Here is a 22,630-nt window from a genome sequence, read left to right as displayed (position 1 = left end):
GGCCAGTACGTCCATTCCACCTTCATTTCAGAACGTCCGCTTTGCTTCCCGACCACCCTCCCGGGTCTAAGAAGGCCCAGCGTCTCCTTCTTCGGGAAATTCCCGCCGGTGCACCTGGACTGCCCCGAAATGAGCACGGGCCCGTTTTCCGGGTGTGGGTTGGCGGGGGCCATGGTAGAGAGCCAGGTGTAGTAGCTCGGGCTCAGCATCCCGGTGCCCAGCCTCTGAAGGCTCGCCCTCGGCCCCTCGGGCGGCCGCCATCAAGCTCCTCCGCCGCAGCTGCAGCCGGCCCGCAAACGCACACCCACCCGCACGCTCGGATTCACTGGCCCCAGGCGCGGGGGGGCGGGGGGGACGCACTGAGCATGCTCGGTGGGGAGGGCGGGGCGCTCTCGGACGGCGCGTCGGGGCGGGCGCTCCTCCGGCTGGGCTCGGCGCCTCCGCCGCCCGCCCGCCTGCTCGCTCGCTCGCTCGGAGCCGCGCCCGCCGCAGGCTGCGCCTGCCGCGCCCGCCCCGCCCTACCCCGCCCCGCCCCCCCGCCGCTCGTCTCCGCCGCGGCCGCGCCGTCTGCAGCAGCAGCAGCGGCAGCTGCTTCTCCCTGGCGGCCGCCCCCCGCGGGTCCCTCCCTGGCTGCGGGAGAGACAGAGGTAGAAGGAGGACACAGCGCCGCGCCGCCCGCACCGGAGACCTTCGCCTCGCCCTGCCGGCTCCTCACCCTCTGGGAGGAACATGGGTAAGTCATCCTTCCTCCCCCGTCATCGCCTGACATATTTCTCTTTCTCGGTGTGTTGCAGGGTGGGAAGCATTTCTCACGCAAAGTTGCCGGATTTCTCAAATCCACGGGTGTGAGGCAGTGGCTCTTCCTCCTGGGAGAGTCGGCGCACGCGGAACGCACGCCCGGTCCGCGAACTGGGAGGGTGCCGAGTGCGGGGTGGGGTCGGGCCGCGGGGCCGGACCGCCGCCCGGCTCTCGGGCACCTCGCTGCCTAGCCTCCCCTCCTCCATTCTTCCTGCCCGAGCTGGTGCTCTGGCACCACGGAGCCTGCCTCGCGGGCTCGCATCCGCTGCCCCTTCCCGGTTTCTTCGGTGGCCGCCCGTTTCTTTTCCCCGGCGGCTGCTGGACTGGAGGCTCGGGTCGGACCGCGACAAAGACCACTTCACCCAACTTCCCTGCCAGGGCGACCTTTCCCCACTGTGCGGACTGCTCATCCCAAGGCGAGGAGGTGTGAGCATGTAGTCTGGGGGGTAGATTTTACAACCTGCACGGGAATTATATTTGTTGGGGGAGAGCGGACAGTCTCATAGGTTGAAAGGATGACTTGTCAGAGGCCACGGGGAACGTGAGGAAGGATGGATAGAGCCCGCTAGATGTTGAATTAGTGTTGAGTGGCTACAATGTAGCAGTATTGCTGTGCTCAACCCATTTTCTTGGTTCTTTCGCCTGTCTACTGTAGTAGGAAACTGCACCCTGTAACATGTTACCGAACTTACATGTTAGTTATTCTTTCCCGGCTTCCCTTGTCGAAATCTAACATAATCTGATTTTATTTTTTTGTTAATGTCAAGAGTTTTGGATATTTAAAAGCAAGTATCTTTTATAAAAGTGCATGTAATTTATCCTATTTTTTTTCCCACAGTATGTTGCTTAATTTTGAAGTTCAGTAATTGCAAAAACGTCTCATAGATACTGTAATGTAATTAAAAGACCAAAGTTTTTTTTTTTTTTTTAATGGTAGCAATTTGGGATACCATGCTTCTCCAAGTTCCCCAGTTTGTTTCCATTCCTGTCTATTAGAGTTTCCTCTTTTTAAAATGTGCTACATTGGCATATGTCAACTCGGACTTTTCCCACCCCTTCCCTGCAAGTTATTTTAAGCTTCAGATGAGTGTGGGCCTTTCATCTGTCAATACAGTTCTCAGCACGTCCAGAGTTAGGTCATGGCAACTCAGAATCTTCAAAGAAGTGTCTAAATCTAGAAATGGTGTGGATGGAGCTTGAAAAGCAAATGCTCCAGGCTCTGATTCAGACCTTTTGCTGTATATCAGGAAGAGGTCATTGTTACAAGAGGAGGTGGTATGAATGAAAAGTGAATCTAAGACCCAGAATTTTATTTTCACTTGTTCATTTTTTTTGTTTTTAATGTCCTATTGGTATGCTGAACAGATTTCTGTAAAAATTGGGTGGTCCATTTATATGTACCTAGACTTTCTCTAGGAGTAGAATATTAGTTCAGATTGTTGGAGACATAGTTTGTCTTCCCCTTGAACATAACAAAATTTTTCCTGTTAAGTATAGGCCACAAGGTTGGCCTATAAACCGTATTTCACCATGTTTCAAGCTGAGCTAATAAAAATCTGTTTAAAATTTTAACTTGCATGTTGAATCAGTACCATTTCAGTGGGAAAAAAAATTAAATTCTGTTGTGATACTACTGAAAAAATATTTTAAAAATAATTAATCTTGAATATTATTACTTGATTTCAAAGAAAGTTAAATCCATTCCTCATTTGAAGCTTCTCAGGTATACTTTGACTATATTACTCTCTTCTCATATCATTCTGTTTGTACCTTGTTGGAAGCTTTTTAGCTCTTATATAATCAGCTTTATAATGGTGTTGTTTATGTGTGTGTGTTGTGCGTTTAGTCATGTGTTCCAGAAGATGAAAATTGTGTCTTATTAATTTTTGGGTCCTCCATAGTGCTTTCCACATAGTAGGTATTCAGTAAATCTTTGAATTAATTGTTGAACTGGAAACCCATCTATTATTGTGAACTTGTGAACCTGTAAGTATGGACTCTGAAGAATGTTTGAGTTGGTGGATGTTAGGGGAGGTAACGGTCGGAGAAGGCAATGGCACCCCACTCCAGTACTCTTGACTGGAAAATCCCATGGACGGAGGACCCTGGTGGACCGCAGTCCATGGGGTCGCTAAGAGTCAGACACGACTGAGCGACTTCACTTTCACTTTTCACTTTTATGCACTGAAGAAGGAAATGGCAACCCACTCCAGTGTTCTTGCCTGGAGAATCCCAGGGACGGGGGAGCCTTGGTGGGCTGCCGTCTATGGGGTCGCACAGAGTCAGACACGACTGAAGCAACTTAGCAGCAGCAGCAGCAGGGAGGTAACGGAGGTGTGAAGGAAGTGGAAACAGAAGTATAATTACACTATGATTGCTCTTCTCTCTTTCTAAAAAAAAAAAAAAAAAAGTTGTCTTAAGAGGTATGGGTTTTGGAGCAGCCACAGGCAAGCTATTTCTTTTTACATTGCTGTCTTCAGTGGTATGTCGGTTTAGTTTGTGATCAGTAGGTACATACAATAATGTAAAACTGAAAGCTTGGGAAGCAATTTTATATTCTAAGCCAAGGAAGTTATTGTAACAATTCATACATACATAAGGGCTATACTGATTACTGATAAGGCAAAAAAATCACTTGTTAATGTCTTTTCAAGAAACATATAGGTGGTTTAAAAAAAAAATTCTTGTGGCAGTGATTTTCTCCATAAGAAAGTGAAGGAAACTTCTTATGTGGTCTTATGGATCTTGGCTGTTATTTTATGTATATATTAAAATTCAATGTATACTTCATATTTGAATATCAACCATATGTAATATACTATGGGAGGATAAAGATTAATAAAACATTCTTTAAGTTTCTTATACTCTTAAGGAATAATATGATACATACACAGATAACTGTAATAGACGTAAAGTATGAGTGATACACAAGACCTTAATATATTTTATACTTTCCGACGGTGGAGAGAAGTTTTCAGAAAAATGATGCTATTTGAACCAGTATTTGGTTAAGCTTCTGAAAGGTAGAAATGGAGACTGTTAATTGGGATGGGGGTGGAGGGAGAGAAGTGACGTAAATGAAGATACAGCAATAGGAACATTCAGACAGTTTCAGGATATGATTAAATAATCATGTTTGGCTACAGCAAAAGGTAAGGAAATAGTGGGTGACAGAGATGAAAAAGTAACAGGTAAGGAACAGATAATGGAAGGCCTCTAATGTCAAGCTGAAGTTGTTTTTGGACTTGAGGGACTGTTAAACATTTTATGCAGTTAAGTATTGGCTCACGTCTGTGGTTTAGGAAAATTAGTTAATTGAGTGCAGGATGGATTAGATGAGAAACTAGAGAATGGTTAAGAAGGTTGTTGCAGTTGGGTGAAAATACATATTAGCCTGAACCAAGCTATGGCAGTAGGAATAGAATATGGCACATAAAGAGTATAGAGTTAAGGAAGTCATACATTGTTACATGGGAATACTGAGAAGGTGGGATCTATTAAATATATATTCAGTCCATTGGAAGAGGACACATGAATGGTCAGTTTTGCACCTGATGGACTATTTAGCTTTTCTTTTAGCTTCTCTACTTCTTGATGACAAGGATTCTCATACTAGGTTTTGAAATACATTTCTAACATTAGTGTATCACATGTGGAGCTGGCAGTAAAAATTTGTTGAATGACCAAAACTGGGTAAAAAATGTATAATGGTTATTTTAACTCTCAAGAAAGGATTTGAGCTAGATATCTGAAAATTACCCACCAATATCCTGAGATAATATTTGAAGTTAGGTAGGAGGATGAGAGCCAACAAAGAAAATGAAGAAAATATATTCAAGATAAGAGTCTTGAGGAGTGCTGCATCATTAGGAAAAAAGAATGAAATGATTTGACACTGAAAAAGACTGAAGTAGGTAGGAGGGAAAGACTAGAATTGGTTGATTTCAAGAATGGAAGGTCAATGACTGCTGCTTCGAAACAGTGAGCAATAACGACTGAGAAAAGGCTCCAGGTTCATGTGGTTTGGTTGGGGTATTACCTCTGGCTAAGTATTTTCTAAAAAGCATCTTTATGAGGAATGATAGATTTGGAGGTCACCTTATAAAGGCTAAGTGGATAATGAATAGAATAAGTAGAAGCAGAGTTCACTATGTATAGTAAGTAGTACGGTATTCCTTGCCCTGTTTTAACATCTATAAGTAAGCGTGTAAACATTTTTTAAATGTCTCACATTACATGGAATGACACATGCTAATTTTTGGCTAACCAAAGTTTGTAATCTCACCATAGTGCCTCACGTTTCTTTGACATTCTATGTTTTATGTCTCTGTGACTTAGTATAGTACCCTTTTTATTTTCGCAGTATCTGTCATGTAGAGTGAGTTTAGAAATGGTTTTGTATTTTACGTGACATTTTGCATCAAAGATACTCTACTGATGAATGGTTTATCACTTTTTATTTTCTGTTAGTCTTTGTGAATTGGGGATTTCTCTAGTTATATGTGTGCCTCTAATTATACTCTTAACTCATGGAGTTTTTTCTCTATGTATAAGCCTTATGGATAAGTCTTTTTTTTTTTTTTTTGGCTTGCATTTCTAAGTCCAGGAATAGGTTCATAGAAAAATAGTTAATATTGGTACTTTTACTTGTTCTTTACAAGTCAAGGTAGAGCAATAAAATATTTTTGTAAGCTGGCAATAACTAAAAATTTATTGTTTTAAAAGAGCGTATACATTGGTTCAGTAATTTTTCTTATGTTGGCTTTATGTCTGTTTTGTATATACACCCCCCTTTTTTTTTGTATATGGCTAGATTTACTATCCTTGGTAGAGTCATATTCTGAAATCAATAGTACTACTACTGAGAAAGCTGTAATAGCCTTAATTCACTTTGAGAACCATAGTTTTACTTTTCACAGCAGAATAGTCAAGCCTGTGCTGCTGCTGCTGCTAAGTTGCGTCAGTTGTGTCCAACTCTGTGCGACCCCATAGACGGCAGCCCACCAGGCTCCCCCGTCCCTGGGATTCTCCAGGCAAGAACACTGGAGTGGGTTGCCATTTCCTTCTCCAATGCATGAAAGTGAAAAGTGAAAGTGAAGTTGCTCAGTCAAGTCTGACTCTTAGCGATCCCATGGACTACAGCCTACCAGGCTCCTCTGCCCATGGGATTTTCCAGGCAAGACTACTGGAGTGGGGTACCATTGCCTTCTCCGAGTCAAGCCTCTAGGTACCTTTAAGGAAATACTGGTGCTCTCGCCAGAGACTCCAGATCAGCTGAATTGAATCCGGTGGCATTGAATTGAATTGAATTCTGGCATTATTGGTGGTACCAGCCATAAAGAATTATGTAGATTTTTAATATCCACTCATGAACATCAGAAGGAATGGAGAAGGAAGATCCACTGCTTTGTCAACTCCATGTTAATTTCAGATAATCAAATGTTCAGATAACTGATAAGGAAAAAACTTAATTTAAAATGCTTTCCTAGACATTTAACTTAACAAATAGCTCTTTCTTATGGAGAGAACAAAAAAATTAAGATACCAAAGTAGCTTATAAAGTCTATTTTGGTTCTAAAATTCTATGATTCTTTGAAACTAAACTTTCAAATATGCTCAGTATCATTGATATTTAAACTATGTCATCATCCCTCAATAATTCGTTTTTCTTTATCGTTCAAAGGGCAATGTCTACTTGAGGTAGAAATTTCAGAGTATAAACCAACTTGTTCAGTTCACTTCAGTCGCTCAGTCGTGTCCGACTCTTTGCGACCCCATGAATCCCAGCACGCCAGGCCTCCCTGTCCATCACCAATTCCCGGAGTTCACCCAAACTCATGTCCATCGAGTCGGTGATGCCATCCAGCCATCTCATCCTCTGTCGTCCCCTTCTCCTCCTGCTCTCAATCCCTCCCAGCATCAGAGTCTTTTCTAATGAGTCAACTCTTCGCATGAGGTGGCCAAAGTACTGGAGTTTCAGCTTTAGCATCATTCCTTCCAAAGAAATCCCAGGGTTGATCTCCTTCAGAATGGACTGGTTGGATCTTCTTGCAGCCCAAGGGACTCTCATGAGTCTTCTCCAACACCACAGTTCAAAAGCATCAATTCTTGGGCGCTCAGCCTTCTTCACAATCCAACTCTCACATCCATACATGACCACTGGAAAAACCATAGCCTTGACTAGACGGACCTTTGTTAGCAAAGTGATGTCTCTGCTTTTGAATATGCTGTCTAGGTTGGACATAACTTTTCTTCCAAGGAGTAAGCGTCTTTTAATTTCATAGCTGCAGTCACCATCTGCAGTGGCTTTGGAGCCCCCCAAAATAAAGTCTGACACTGTTTCCACTGTTTCCCCATCTATTTCCCATGAAGTGATGGGACCAGATGCCATGATCTTCGTTTTCTGAATGTTGAGCTTTAAGCCAACTTTTTCACTCTCTACTTTCACTTTCATCAAGAGGCTCTTTAGTTCCTCTTCACTTTGTGCCTTAAGGGTGGTGTCATCTGCATATCTGAGGTTATTGATATTTCTCCCGGCAATCTTGATTCCAGCTTGTGTTTCTTCCAGCCCAGCGTTTTCATGATGTACTCTGCATATAAGTTAAATAAGCAGGGTGACAATATACAGCCTTGACATACTCCTTTTCCTATTTGGAACCAGTCTGTTGTTCCATGTCCAGTTCTAACTGTTGCTTCCTGACCTGCATACAGATTTCTCAAGAGGCAGGTCAGGTGGTCTGGTATTCCCATCTCTTTAAGAATTTTCCAGTTTATTGTGATCCACACGGTCAAAGGCTTTGGCATAGTCAATAAAGCAGAAATAGATGTTTTTCTGGAACTCTCTTGCCTTTTCCATGATCCAGCAGATGTTGGCAATTTGATCTCTGATTCCTCTGCCTTTTCTAAAACCAGCTTGAACGTCAGGAAGTTCATGGTTCACATATTGCTGAAGCTCGTTAGCTTTGTCTAAACAGGTGACCTAAAATACCATTACCCATGTTGGCTAAGATATAGATGCTAAATTCAAGTGGCAGAGTAATGTAATTCAGTGCATCTATTTATATAGCTTTTGTTGGTAGAAGCATTCCAGGAGTTAAAGCTGAGAATTCGGATAGTGATAAATGGGAATAGTTAAATTGACTTGCTAGCCATAATTGGCTATACTTATAAATTCCAAAGTCTTTCTGACTTATTGTTCATATAATTTTTTCCATATCATTCTATATCTGATCCCTTCTCTAAATGCTCTTTTGCTCAATTTTGTTAATGTTTATGGCTTCAGCTACTATCTATATGCTGTTGGTACCTAAAAATACATCTTTTTAACTAACAGATTGTTAGACATCCCTATGTGCATAGTTAATTCAGACTCATTGAGTTCAAAACTGAATTCATTATGTAATTTTTAATAATGATAGCCAGAAGTGTGTTGATTAATGTTTCGCCAGAAGCCCTTCTCCAAAAAAGCTCTGATTTGTGGTGGTTGATTTCCTGTGAATGCGTAGTTGGGAAGAAACGAGATGCAGCACACCAATATACGGAAATCTACCATCTAGACATAATAGCTGCGTGAGCACAGATGGTGATAAAATGTGGTAAGGTAATTAAGTAGTGATGAGTTTTGAGTGTTAATAACTTTGATTTAGTGTAACTTACTTAGTTTTAAGTTTACAAAATTTAAATAACTGTCTCACAAAATTCCTAAAAATTTAATTTTCATGTGTCATGGGCTCGTGTGTGGAGGTCCCCCAGTACACCTTTGAATTAATAATTATCATTTATTGTTGTTGTTCAGTCTCTCAGTCATGTCCAACTCTTTGTGACCCAATGGACTGCTGCATGCCAGGCTTCCCTGTCCTTCACCATCTCCCGGAGCTTGCTCAAACTCCTGTCCGTTGAGTTGGTGATGCCATCCAACCATCTCATCCTCTGTCAGCCCCTTCTCCTCCTGCCTTCAGTCTTTCCCAACATTAGGTCTTTTCTAATTTATTACCATTTATTAAGAATTACTAGTGTCAGTTACCATGCTAAACCTTATGTTATTTTCTCATATTTTTAAAGTTAGTTTTAATCTCTTCAATAGTCCTATGAAGTGGGTGACACTGTTCCCATTTTACTGACTCAAAGAATTAAATAATTTATCCAAGGGGACAGAACCAAGTCTCTAAAATCCTTAAGAGCAATTCTTACATTTGTTAAAAAAGAAAAAAATTACTGGGCTAGCCCTCAGAAATTCTGATTCAGTAGATGTGGGGTGGGCCAAGAATTTGCCTTGTCAAGACATTTCCCAGATGCTGCTGCACTTTGAATAGCATCTCCATAGAGCAGAGGTCTGCAAACTTTTTACATTAAGAGCCAGATGGTAAGTATTTTAGACTTTGCAGGCCATGAGGCAAAATCAAAGATATTATTAATACATGGATAAGAGTGAAAATACTTATGAGAGAAAGCAAATAACCACAAAATCTTTATTGACTACGTTCAGACTAACATGAATTGAACATGATTTATTGTAATACAGATCTCCTAATGAAAATATTCTTTTTGAGATAGCAATTTCATTTAATTGGGATTCACAGTTACCCTGTCATCAAATTTGATTGCACTTGTTCATTTGTTAATGCAGGTCTGTAAAGGCATTTAACTGATTTTGTCTTGGAAATGTGTTCATACAGATAGGTGACACCAAATGCTGCTGTCAGTCATGGGCATATGATCTTAGTGATCATATTAATTGTATGGAAAGCATTTATAGAATTCTTTTAGATTCTCTTTAATATTTGCTATTTAGTATGCTGTTTACATTGCAGATTAACCAGTCGAAAGTTAGAGGCTCCTCGATTACATAGTTAAATGGGTTTTGGTATATGGAAGTTTCTCTTGCGCTTGCAGTGAAGTCTGAAAGACACTGCTGGCACTATAGTTTGAACTTGCATAATCTATCTGTTGCAACTTTGTATATGCACAGAGATCTTGTTTTTAATTTTGACAGCACAAGAAATATATAAAGCAGATTGATGGTTATTTCTAATTTGAAAAATGTTGTCAAAAGGACTTAATGTAGTATGTTTTGCATATAAGTACTATTTTGCCTAGACTTTCAGGTCAAATTTAAGGAAACGTTTTCAATCTGCAGCAAAATATAGTTTCCAAAGGTATTCATTGTTTAATAATGGTTGAAGGCTTTTCTTTTTGTTCAGAAATTTCAGTCTCACTGTTGAGCTTGGGGAAAAAAAAAAACCTCACAATAAAACCATACAACTGCTAAACCCGTAAGCTGTTGTGTGATAGGGCAAGTTAGGATATTCAGCTTCTGTTTTTTATCAAAGTAGAAACAACTGACAGTGGTTAAATCTGTAGGAGTGAATGAAGTCGATACTATTAGTTCAATAATACATGTTATTTTAAATGTTTTCCCATAAAATAACTGCTGATTAATAATATAATAAAGAAACATAGGCTTTAAATACCTTATTTTCACAAACTTTGTGAATTTATTCTACTAAAGAAAGTTATGACCAACCCAGATAGCATATTGAAAAGCAGAGACATTACTTTGCCAACAAAGGTCCATCTAGTAAAGGCTGTGGTTTTTCCAGTGGTCATGTATGGATGTCACAGTTGGACTGTGAAGAAAGCTGAGCGCTGAAGAATTGATGCTTTTGAACTGTGGTGTTGGAAAAGACTCTTGAGAGTCCCTTGGACTGCAAGGAGATCCAACCAATCCATCCTAAAGGAGATAAGTCCTGGGTGTTCATTGGAAGGAATGATGCTGAAGCTGAAACTCCAATACTTTGGCCACCTCATGCAAAGAGTTGACTCATTGGAAAAGACTCTGATGCTGGGAGGGATTGGGGGCAGGAGGAGAAGGGGACGACAGGGGATGAGATGGCTGGACGGCATCACTGACTCGATGGACATGAGTTTGAGTGAACTCCAGGAGTTGGTGATGGACAGGGAGGCCTGGCGTGCTGCAGTTCATGGGGTCGCAAAGAGTTGGACACGACTGAGTGACTGAATTGAACTGAACTGAACTGAAATTCATTTCCACTTTTTATTTTTGTGAAGAAACTCTGGTACAGTGAAGTACTTTGTTTTATATTTTCTAATTCCTGTGATTACTTTGCTATGAATTATGAATATGATGGATACCTAGTCTGGTTATATAGATAAGTGTTAAATTTTTCTAGTGTAGCTTTAGTGTCATTGTGTGATATAGTGGTTTGCCATCTAATTCAGTAGCAGAATAATCCATGTGCCCCTTAAAACATTAAAAGCCTGATATTTGAAGTATAGTTTTCTCTTTCTGTTTTGATGTGATTGTTGTTTAGTTGGTAAGTGGTGTCCAACTTGCTCCTCTGTCCATAGGATTTCCCCAAGAGAATATGGGAGTGGGTTGCCATTTCCTTCTGCAGGGGATCTTTCCAACCCAGGGATCAAACCTGAGTGTCCTGCGTTGGCAGGTGGATTCTCCACCACTGAGCCACCTGTGAAGCCCTTCGATATGATAGTCAAAATGAAACGTTGTGGTATGACACTACACATGGTACTTGAAACACTGAGCAATCTGAGCAATAACTGTGTCACTACAATTCGTAGTACCTCAAGAAACAGTGTTCAGTGATGAGAATACCACATATGGTTGCTGTCTCAGCTACTCATCTCTGTCATAGTGAAGTGAACCCAGGTATAGACAGTGATTAAAGGAATGAATTGTGTCCCAGGGAAACTATTTGTGGACACTGAAATGTGAATTTTGTATAATTTGTACTTTATGAAATACATTCTTCTTTTGACTTTTTCCAACCATTTACAGATGTGAAAACCATTTTACTCGTGGGTTGTATAAAAACAGGCAGTGAGCTATAGTTGGCCAACTTCTACTGTGGAGTAATGCTATACCACCTCACCTTTCCCCGAGACTTCTTCATCCTTGTGAATTCTGTACACTGGATGGTATCACCATTTATCTAGTGAACCATCCCTAAAATCTAGCATCTTTCTACTTCCAGTACTTGTTGTGTTCCCCCAATTCTAATAATTCTATCTCCTTGAATCAGTCCCTCCTTTCTCCACTGTAAATTTGTCGTTTCACCTCTTCAGACCACTTTGGTGCTCTGACAGATATTCTTTCTCTCAGTCATACCCCTTTTAAGTTTTTGCATTGTTCTAGAGTACTCTTTCTAAAATGTGAATCTAATTATTTCACTCCTTTGATATTTCTTTCAATAGCTTTCCAACATGTGTAACAGGGCTTCCAAACTAAATGAAGCTATCTGATTAAAGAGGGTTAAATGGTAATCTTTTCATGCAGATGAGCTTTTTTGCCTGTTAAATCTAAAGGAATATTTGTTTTCATAAAAATGCGTGCTTTTATTTTTCTTGGAAAAAAATACCTCTTTTCTTACATGTTCTCACCCCTGGTAAAAGACAAAGTTTAGAAAATGTAGAGAAAAGTGTTGAGAAAAAGTAGAGAAAATGTTTTTCTACCGTAAGAAAAACAGCAGTGAAAGCATGATGAATAGCAGGTAACACTGGGCCTCACTTGAGGAAGTGATGGGACTGTGGCAAACTAGAGTATGTGCCCAACCTAAAGGAGGAATTCACCACTCAACTCCAGCCAGTTTTGCCATGTACAAAGGTGGAATCAAGGAAGCCAGCTTTTGGACTTTCAAAAGAAACCTGAAATTACACTTTTATCTGAATACTTCAGATTGTTGCTTTTCAGAATTGTAAGATCCAGAGTTTCAAACAATGACATCTGTCTGGTTCTGTCCTTTACTACCCAGATTATAGAACTGAGGTTTAATGAGGTTACGAGACTTGCCCAGCTTCACCTATGTAGTTAGGTGCAGTGTCAGATCTAGAATCTTGATTTCCTAACTCCTCTCCTAGTGTTCTGTTCATTATACTAGGGCAGCTCCAATTTAAAGAAGAAAAAAAAAAAGTGCGCTCATAACACACACACACGAACAAGCTACTAATGAGGATTCATTCAGGTAAATAGGTTGGGGGAGAACACTTCACTCATTCCTACTGCCAAAGTCCAGGCCCCTCATCTCATTCCTGTGCTGCTGAGACCATTTCTTAGCTGGCCTCTCTGTTACCACTCTGCGGCTCTCCAATCTTTTCTACATACTATAATCAGTCTTTAAGACACTGCATTGATCATATCACCTTCCTGCTGAAGATCTAATGTTGCTTCAGCTGCCTATTACATCAAGTCTTAACTCTGCTTAGCTTTCAGGATCCATAGAAATCTGCTGTCTCTCTCGTATTTCTCACTAGTCTGAAATACATCTTCCTTTAATAATCTTACAGTCCTCTAAATATTCTTCATCAGTGATACCACCAAGACACCATTGTTCTGTTACTCTTCCTTCTAGAATAACTTTCTCTTTGTAAAGTACTGCTGACCTCTCATACTGGCCTCTTATTTCCCTGGATACCTCTCACTTCTTGAACTGTAACACATCTAGTAGTATAATTTTAGTTCCTCAATGTTTTATATTATTGGCATTCAATAAATACTTGTTTGTTCATTTTACAGAATCCCTGCAGATTCAAGTCTCCTCCTAATTTAACAACATTATCCTATAGTGATGATAGACATGTCTCTAATGGAGTTTGCAAACCAGCAGTCCTTGGGCCAAACATACTCTTGCAGATGGATTTTTTTAGCAAAGTCTTAGAAATTGGAATTAGTTGTTAACATTTAAATATTCAGGAAATCTCTGATGAAAATCTGCTTCAGCTTATCTTTTTTGTTGTTGTGGGTTTTTTTTTTTTTTGCTTCAGCTTATCTTGAAAAATTAAACATTTCGGATCCTTAAACCTACAGTATTTCAGTTAGTGACAATCAGTGATAATTGTCCTTTAGGCAGGGTATGAGGTCCCCAGTTCATTACTTACTATTGTCTTAAATCCTACAGATTTCACTCGGTACTCTCTCATTCTTGAAAGTATTTAAATTTGCAGTATTCTGAAATTTCTATTATAGCTATTGAACTACTAAAGAATTAATTGTATTCAAACCTGTGACAAAATTGAACTTATTACTTTTAAAGATTAATACATTTATTTTAAAATCAACAAATTGTGAAAATTATATCATGCCACTCGTCAAGAGCAAAATTAACTGTCTGTGATATGTATGGTCATCAGGAATGATTAAACTGAATTTTCAGTTGATCAAATAATGTAAGAAATCAAAGAGAACATAGAATCTCTGGTCTTCCAGAAGTTGATTGTTCCGTATCGCCTTTGGCAGGCTTTCCTGGTGGCTCAGTAGTAAAGAATCCACCTGCCAACGTAGGAGATGCGGGTTCAGTTCCTGGGTGGGGAACATCCCCTGGAGAAGGAAGTGGCTACCCACTCCAGTATTCTTGCCTGGGGAATCCTATGGACAAAGGAGCCTAATGGGCTGCAGTCCATGGGTCACAAAGAGTCAGACATGACTTAGGGACTAAACAGCAACATAGCCTTTGGCAAGTTGGTGAAGCTCTTTAAATCTTCATTTCTTGCATGTGCAGTCACTCAGTTGTGTCCAACTTTTTGTGACCCTGTGGACTGTAGCCCACCAGGCTCCTTTGTCCTCCAGGCAAGAATACTGGAGTGGGTTGCCATTTCCTACCCCAGGGAATCTTCTTGACCCAGGAATCTAACCTGCATCTCCTTCATTGGCAGGCCGATTCTTTACCACTGTACCACTTGGAAGGCTCATTTCCTATATGGATATAGGAAATACTATCATTATTATTGAAGGGGAATCACATAATAGATTTCAGTAAAAATAGAAGGTGTATGCCTGTTTAGTAGGGGACTAATATAAATTATCATATGGAAAACTTCAAGCTCAGTTACCTAATAAAGACCTACTCATTTCAGTTCAGTCCAATTGCTCAGTTGTGTCCCACTCTTTGCAACCCCATGAATCGCGGCACGCCAGGCCTCCGTGTCCATCACCAACTCCCAGAGTTCACCCAAACTCATGTCCATCGAGTCGGTGATGCCATCCAGCCATCTCATCCTCTGTCATCCCCTTCTCCTCCTGCCCCCAATCCCTCCCAGCATCAGAGTCTTTTCCAATGAGTCAACTCTTCGCATGAGGTGGCCAAAGTACTGGAGTTTCAGCTTTAGCATCATTCCTTCCAAAGAAATCCCAGGGTTGATCTCCTTCAGAATGGACTGGTTGGATCTCCTTGCAGTCCAAGGGACTCTCAAGAGTCTTCTCCAACACAACAGTTCAAAAGCATCAATTCTTCGGCGCTCAGCCTTCTTCACAGTCCAACTCTCACATCCATACATGACCACAGGAAAAACCATAGCCTTGACTAGACGGATCTTTGTTGGCAAAGTAATGTCTCTGCTTTTCAATATGCTCTCTAGGTTGGTCATAACTTTTCTTCCAAGGAGTAAGCATCTTTTAATTTCATGGCTACAGTCACCATCTGCAGTGATTATGGAGCCCCCCAAAATAAAGTCTGACACTGTTTCCACTGTTTCCCCATTTACTTGCCATGAAGTGATGGGACCAGATGCCATGATCTTCGTTTTCTGAATGTTGAGCTTTAAGCCAACTTTTCACTCTCTACTTTCATCAAGAGGTTTTTTAGTTCCTCTTCATTTTCTGCCATAAGGGTGGTGTCATCTGCATATCTGAGGTTATTGATATTTCTCCTGGCAATCTTGATTCCAGCTTGTGCTTCTTCCAGCCCAGCATTTCTCATGATGTACTCTGCATAGAAGTTAAATAAGCAGAGTGACAATATACAGCCTTGACGTACTCCTTTTCCTATTTGGAAGACCTACTAGTCCCCCCAGAAAGATGTGTTTTATTTTTCCTTTTTTTATTTGCCCACAAGTATAAAATACACTTTTTAGGGGAAAATAATGGCATGACGTTTTAAAAAGTCATCAAAGTGCAATAAGACTGCTAAATTGTTTCCTGAGAATATTATTTTCTTTTATATATATATATATATATTAGTATTTTCTAACATATAAGAATTATATAATATTAATAAATGATTTTCATAGTCTCATTATTTTAAATTATTTTTAAAATAATTAAATAAAAAAATTTTTTTTCATTATATAAAAATGATTGTATAGAATAATTTCGGATAACTAATAAGTTCCTTGAATTTATTTAAGGAGTTTTTTTTTTTATAGTCAGTAAAAAGTAACCAGCTATCATTGTACTTTAACAAAAAATTGTTTTCAAAACTGTGAGAAGCTCACATCATCTAAGATTCTTTTTAACAAGAAATTTGTCAGGTTGTAAAAATTATTTTCTTTAACTTTTCTGAAAAATATTCTGCTTTGAAGATTTCTTGTTTGTCACTTAATGATATCTGACTCTTCGGGACCCCATGGACTGTAGCCCACCAGGATCCTCTGTACATGGGATTTTCCAGGCAGGAATACTAGAGTGGGTTGCCATTTACTTCTCCACGGGATTAAGGAACTCCATTATGAAAAATGAAACTGGTATTATAAGAAAGTAGAATTTATGATATATTTATGCTTCACAGAAATATAAATGTTGGTTTATCTTTAAAGTTACAAGATAAAGTTGGCTTCAAAAATAAAATCAATTAGAACCAAGACAAAATTTATATGAGCTGATTAACTTAATTTCCTTTCAGTTGCCAGAACACATTTTTGGGGAGAGAAGTGTTAAGCTCCCAGAAAAAATAACTGTCCACTGGGTTATATTTCTGACTTTTTTATAATTTGTACAAATTACCATAAATCAAATCAGAAACACAAGATCACCATATTAGGCATTACAGAAAGTGACAAAATAAGTAATGTAAATAGTCCCATTTTTTGTTTCATTTAGAAAGCTTAACCTCTAGTAGATAAAGAATAATATAAAGTAATGAGTAATAGAAATAGATAAGGCTATAATTTGGATTTTAGAAAAAGAGAAAACACCCCCCCCCCAATTAATTTAAATGAGAGGATAGATTATATTTACCTTTTCAGCCATAGTACAGCTTCTCTGGGATATACAAGAGCTCATTACTAAAAATGATCATGAAAAGTTTTCGTAAAATTTATGTACTTATTCAGTTAAACACTTATTTGTACTAAACAGCACTGTATTATCCTTGAGATATTAATAGTATAGCAGAGACTGCTCCGTGATAAATTTCATTGTGATTTTTTTCTTTTTTTAATCACATAACTAAGGTACATACTGTTGTTAGCTAGTGTAACCATTTAACTTGGTTGGGTTATAAATCTGTTATTGAAGAACTAACATCTATGTAAAGCAAGGTACAGGTAGTCCTTGCTTTGTATGGCTCTGGTGCACATGAGATTTGGGTGAGGTTCACTTAACGTGGCACTGTGCAGATTGCTTGGTCAGTGAGAAGAGCCTGGACTTTGAAGACACACATGTCTGGATTTGTCTCAACTTTGATGTTTAACTTTCTGGGCAACTTATTCAGCTTTCAAATTCAGCTTTCTCATCTGTTAAAATATAGGTAATAATAACAACACCTATTTCTCAAGGTAGTTGCAAATATTATATAAAATAACAACCTTATACATTTTAATTTGTTTCCAAAGCTGAAAATAGTTATTCTTTAGGAAATGTTATCTTGTATTCAGAGCTAAAACCAACCACAGGTTGTAATGCTCTTTGTTGTATTATATTAACCAAGTTACCTTGTGAATATTAAATTACTATACAGATTATATTTTCCATACATGGCCACAAGAACATCTGGCCCCAGGTAGTCTTCCAAAAGTTGTCACTCTCCATTGAGAGTTTGGGAGTTCTCTTCCTGTTGGATACGAGCATGCTTGTGACTCACTTGTAACCAGTAGAAGGCAGCAGAGGTGATGCTCTGATTTCCTAGGTTCAGTTCAGTTCAGTCTCTCAGTCGTGTCAGACTCTTTTCGACCCCATGGACTGTAGCAGGCCAGGCTTTCCTGTCCATCACCACCTCCCAGAGCTTGCTCAAACTCATGTCCATCAAGTCAGTAATTCCATCCAACCATCTCATCTTCTGTCATCCCCTTCTGCTTTCAGTCTCCCAGCATCAGGGTCTTTTCTAGTGAGTCAGTGCTTTGCATCAGGTGGCCAAAGTATTGGAGCTTCAGCATCAGTCCTTCCAATGAACACCCAGGACTGGTCTCCTTTAGGATGGACTGGTTGGATCTCCTTGCAGTCCAAGGGACTCTCAAGAGTCTTCTCCAACACCACAGTTCAAAAGCATCAATTCTTCGGTGCTCAGCTTTCTTTATAGTCCAACTCTCACATCCATACATGACTACTGGAAAAACCATAGATTTCACTAGACGGGCCTTTGTTGGCAAAATAATATCTTGGCTTTTTAATACACTGTCTAGGTTGGTCATAGCTTTTCTTCCAAGGAGCAAGCATCTTTTAATTTCACGGCTGCAGTCACCGTCCTCAGTGATTTTGAAGCCCAAGAAAAATAAAGTCTGTCACTGTTTCCAATTATTTCCCCATCTATTCGCCATGAAGTGATGAGACTGGATGTCATGATCTTAGTTTTTTGAATGTTGAGTTTTAAGCCAGCTTTTTCACTCTTCTCTTTCACTTTCATCAAGAGGCACTTTAGTTCTTCTTTGTTTTCTGCCATAAGGGTGGTGTCATATGTGTATCTGAGGTTATTGATATTTCTCCTGGCAATCTTGATTCCAGCTTGTGGTTCATCTAGCCCGGCATTTCGCATGATGTACTCTGTATATAAGTTAATTAAGTAGGGTGAATAGTGACAGTAGGCTCAGGAGTGAAAGGCAGTGTTGCTTCTCCCTTGTTTGTTGGGACACTGGCCTGCTTGGAGCCCTGGAAGTCTAAGACCCTACTGATGCCACGCTGTAAGAAAGCTAGGCCATGTGGGAAGGCCTCAAGTGTCAGATCTCAGGTCAGCAATCCTAAAATTCATGTCTTTCCAGGCCGATCACCAGATATGTGTTTGAATGAACTGATACCAGCGTTAGCCATTGAGTCATTCCCAGAGACATTCCTAGCCTTTGAGACTGCACTGAGACCCCAGACCTTGTGGAGACAACACAAGCCGTCCTCACTGTGCCCTTTGTGAATTCCTGGTTCATGGAATCTCTGAACACAGTGAATTGGCTTTTGTTTTATGCCAGTAAGTTTGGGATGGTTTGTTATGTAACAGTAATAATTGGAACAGTTATAAAACTTGAAAGATTATGCATTGTTTCAGTAAGAAACAGATTGCTGTTAAAACTCATCAGAGTGGGAACTACCTGCTGAATAAATGTTTGCTGATTTTTTTTTTCTTTCATTTCAAATGAAGATAGAGTAACAGAATTTTTTCTATTAAGTAATATTTCCCTATGGTATATTTTTCTTTGTGACATTAATTCCCTTGAAAAATTATCTGTTGACTGTCTTGGCTATCAGAAAAGACATATGCATGTTTAAACAATATTACAGGTTTTACTATAGCTTTTTCATAAATGTTACCTGTTTGGCTAATAAAAAATGTCAATCATTAATTACTCTTTTTTAGTCAGGATAGTTACCACTGAAAATTGCATATTTTTTCAAAACTAAGGGCCTAATAAAACCTCATAGGAATAAAGGAATATTTGTACTCCTCTCTCCAAATGAAAATTTAATTATTCTTGATGTTAATATTAATCTTATAATAGTAAGCTTATAATAGTATATTTGATGAAATTATTTTGAATCTATATCTTTCCTATCACTTTTGGAACACAGTGGGTTTTCTAAGTGTATTACCACTACATGAAATAATACTTTGTCAAATGATTACCAAGGAATTTCAGATATATAGTTATCAGGTTTTCTAAAATAATACTAAAATGATTCTAATAGTAATTAATGGCTACTTTATTAGGATCATTACTATGAGAAAGATGATTAGTACTGTGGTAACATTTGGGTTGATTATGCTTTAATTTTTTAAAAAAAGAATGTTTATTTGATATTTATTTTTGGTTGCACCAGTTGCTGCACGTGGTCTTGCTCTAGTTGTGGCGAGCAGGGGCTACCCTTGTGGTGCCCGGGCTTCTCATTGCAGTGGCTTCTCTTGTTGCAGAGCTCAGGCTGTAGGTGTGCGGACTTCAGTATTTGTGGCGCATGGGTTTAGTTGCTCCGTGACATGTAAAATCTTCCCAGATCTGGGATCAAACCTGTATCCCCTGCATTGGCAGGTGGATTCTTAACCACTGGACCACCAGGGAAGTCCTGATTATGCTTTAAAGTTTCTATGTCTATGTGTTTCTAAATATAAATAATTGCATAGATACACATAGAGTGCTTCTGGAAGGACTCATAAGAAAATGTTAACATTGACTTCTTCTAGGAATAAATTGGACCTGTGAAGGTAATTCCCACAAAAATGAAATTAAAAAAAAAAAAAAGTTTTCTATATTGTTCAAACAGTGTTGTGTTCATCTTTCTGTCTTAGTATAGTATTTGGTGGTTGGTAGGTGCTTAGTTTGGGAGAAGGCAATGGCACCCCACTCTAGTACTCTTGCCTGGAAAATCCCATGGATGGAGGAGCCTGGTAGGCTGCAGTCCATGGGGTTGCTAAGAGTCGGATACGACTGAGCGACTTCACTTTCACTTTACACTTTCATGCATTGGAGAAGGAAATGGCAACCCACTCCAGTGTTCTTGCCTGAAGAATCCCATGGATGGAGAAGCCTGGTAGGCTGCAGTCCGTGGGGTCGCACAGAGTTGGACATGACTGAAGCGACTTAGCAGCAGCAGCAGCAGCAGCAGCAGCAGCAGCAGGTGTTTTGTTTATATTGTTGAGTGAATAGAAGTTTGAGGTTATCTTTCTAACCTTTATTCACCAGTACATAATATTCATGATCTGATTAAGATATTGTTGACTGAAAGAGTTAATACTCTTGTTTGCCACATAACTCCTCGTTTTTCTAAGCCCACTATGTATATGTCTGTATCAATCTAGGTCCGATGAGAAAATAAACCACATAATGTTAAAGTTATGTGTATGTATAGATATTCTGAAGGAAAACAAGGTCCGTAGATCATAGAACAGAATTTATTACTTGTAGAACATTTTAGTTCTGGTTATTGTGCATATGTAGTGGAGAGGAATTTTAAGAGCGGAATCCTAAAATTATGACACTGAGATATTGAGTTGCTGGCATATCTTTTATTCAAGGAACACAAAACCTTATCTTTGCTCTTGAGTGAAACAAAGCCTCCCTAGGGAGGCGGATGGCATCTCTAGATTTGTCACCTGAAAAGTAAGCTAAAAGCAGATCTCTTGGAAGAAGGAAAGTTTTTTACAATCCTAGATTGTGTCTAAGGTGGGAGACTTATCTTTATTATAGGTTATCGATTTCCTTTATTCAGAGTGCCCCAACAGTGCAGGAACATCATGAAATCCAGGGAGAACTGTCTTTCAGCTCACAGTAATGTTCCAGGGGACATTTGATATAAAGCTGTTAAACAGTAACTAGAGAGTAACTTTAAAGGTAGACAGCAAACTCCAAATTATTTGGTGCAGGAGCACATCCAAGGAAGGACAGACTTCCTTGGAAGGGTTGAGTGAGTGAGTGGGTGAGTGAAGTCGCTCAGTCATGTCCGACTCTTTGCAACCCTGGGGACTGTAGCCCCCCAGGCAAGAATACTGGAGTGGATTGCCATTTCCTTCTCCTTGGAAGAGTTAGTTCTCATTAAAAATACAGCTTCAGGTTTCCTGATGGCATAGAAGTTCTGTGAATTGCCTAGGCTAGAGACAGTCCATAGTCAGACCCACAGCAACAACTCTTTGGAGAACGTGCAAAACAAGCAAGCTGGAGTTGATGGGTGGCACACAGACAGTTGGGCATGCAGAGGAAATTGAAGTACCCCTGCAGGTAACTGCTGGGACCTGGAGCTGGAGAGGCCTTCTGCAGGAACCCAGGACACTCCTATGTACAATTTGGGCCAGAGTGGCTCTGGGTGGCCAGATCCAAAGGGCTTTTGGCATGCACACTTACAGGGCTAAGGAGAGGGTGTGGGAAGCAGTAACCTGGGATGTAGACTTGAGTTTTGTGGGACTGTTGTACACAGCACTTCTGCCGCAGTTGAGAGCTGGAGATATGTGTAGTGAAGGCAGTGACTTGCAGACACTTGATACTGAACAAAATTATGCAGACTGGGCAGGAAGGACATACCTCTTCAGTGCTATCCATTGTCATCTGCAAAGCCTGTATCCTACCATCTGGCAAAGAAAAAGCATTTAAAAGGCCCAGATTCATTCCTTACAGATCAGGCAATAAGGGTGAATTTAAAGCTGAGAGACAAATAAGTTGAAGACTAACCTAATGTCTCTTCATCCTATTGCTTGAATAGGATTCCTTTTAAATTCATGGTACATTGTAGCTTTAGATACAGATAAGAGACAGCTTTAGATACAGATATCATACTATCTGTTTTGTGTATTTTTATCTAAATTTTCTTTTGCTTTACCTTGACCCTCAAGTTTCTTTTTGCTTTCTGTAGCAGTATCTTGGGAAGACATTCCTTTGTGGGTTCATAATTTATAGTTCAGACAATATCATCTTTATTAGGTTTTTAAAAAATTCTTAATCTATTCCTTGTGCTTAGTTGTTCAGTCGTGTCCAACTCTTTGCGACCCTATGGACTGTAACCCCCCAGGGGATCTTCCCAACCCAGGGATCAAACCCAGGTCCCCCGCATTGCAGGTGGATTTTTTACTGTCTGAGCCACCAGGGAAGCCCAATATATTCCTTAACATATGCCTTATATTGAATTCATCTGTCACACTTAAAACTCCTTGTTTATATATCTTTTTTCTCTGGTTGACAT

The 22,630-nt window shown here is 39.7% G+C and overlaps 1 protein-coding gene across 5 annotated transcripts in view; it reads left to right on the top strand.

Moving 5' to 3' along the window:
• The first annotated feature begins 531 nt into the window (after positions 1 to 531).
• The window catches only part of RAP1GDS1 (Rap1 GTPase-GDP dissociation stimulator 1), a 148,991-nt gene continuing 126,892 nt past the window's right edge, over positions 532 to 22,630 (top strand). For 2 of the 5 annotated variants that reach the window (XM_019962420.2, XM_019962418.2), the window contains exon 1: positions 533 to 733. In XM_019962420.2, the coding sequence (XP_019817979.1) occupies positions 730 to 733 (4 nt within the window). In that variant the 5' untranslated portion in view covers positions 533 to 729. Of the gene's footprint in view, positions 734 to 22,630 lie in introns of all 5 variants that reach the window. The other 3 variants (XM_019962419.2, XM_019962421.2, XM_070791171.1) reach the window with 2 other exon arrangements.

Source organism: Bos indicus, chromosome 6 (assembly GCF_029378745.1).
Source record: "Bos indicus isolate NIAB-ARS_2022 breed Sahiwal x Tharparkar chromosome 6, NIAB-ARS_B.indTharparkar_mat_pri_1.0, whole genome shotgun sequence".
In the NCBI taxonomy this organism is placed as follows: domain Eukaryota; kingdom Metazoa; phylum Chordata; class Mammalia; order Artiodactyla; family Bovidae; genus Bos; species Bos indicus.
The sequence above is the reverse complement of the archived record's forward strand: the minus strand, read 5'-3'. Positions and strand labels throughout refer to the sequence as shown.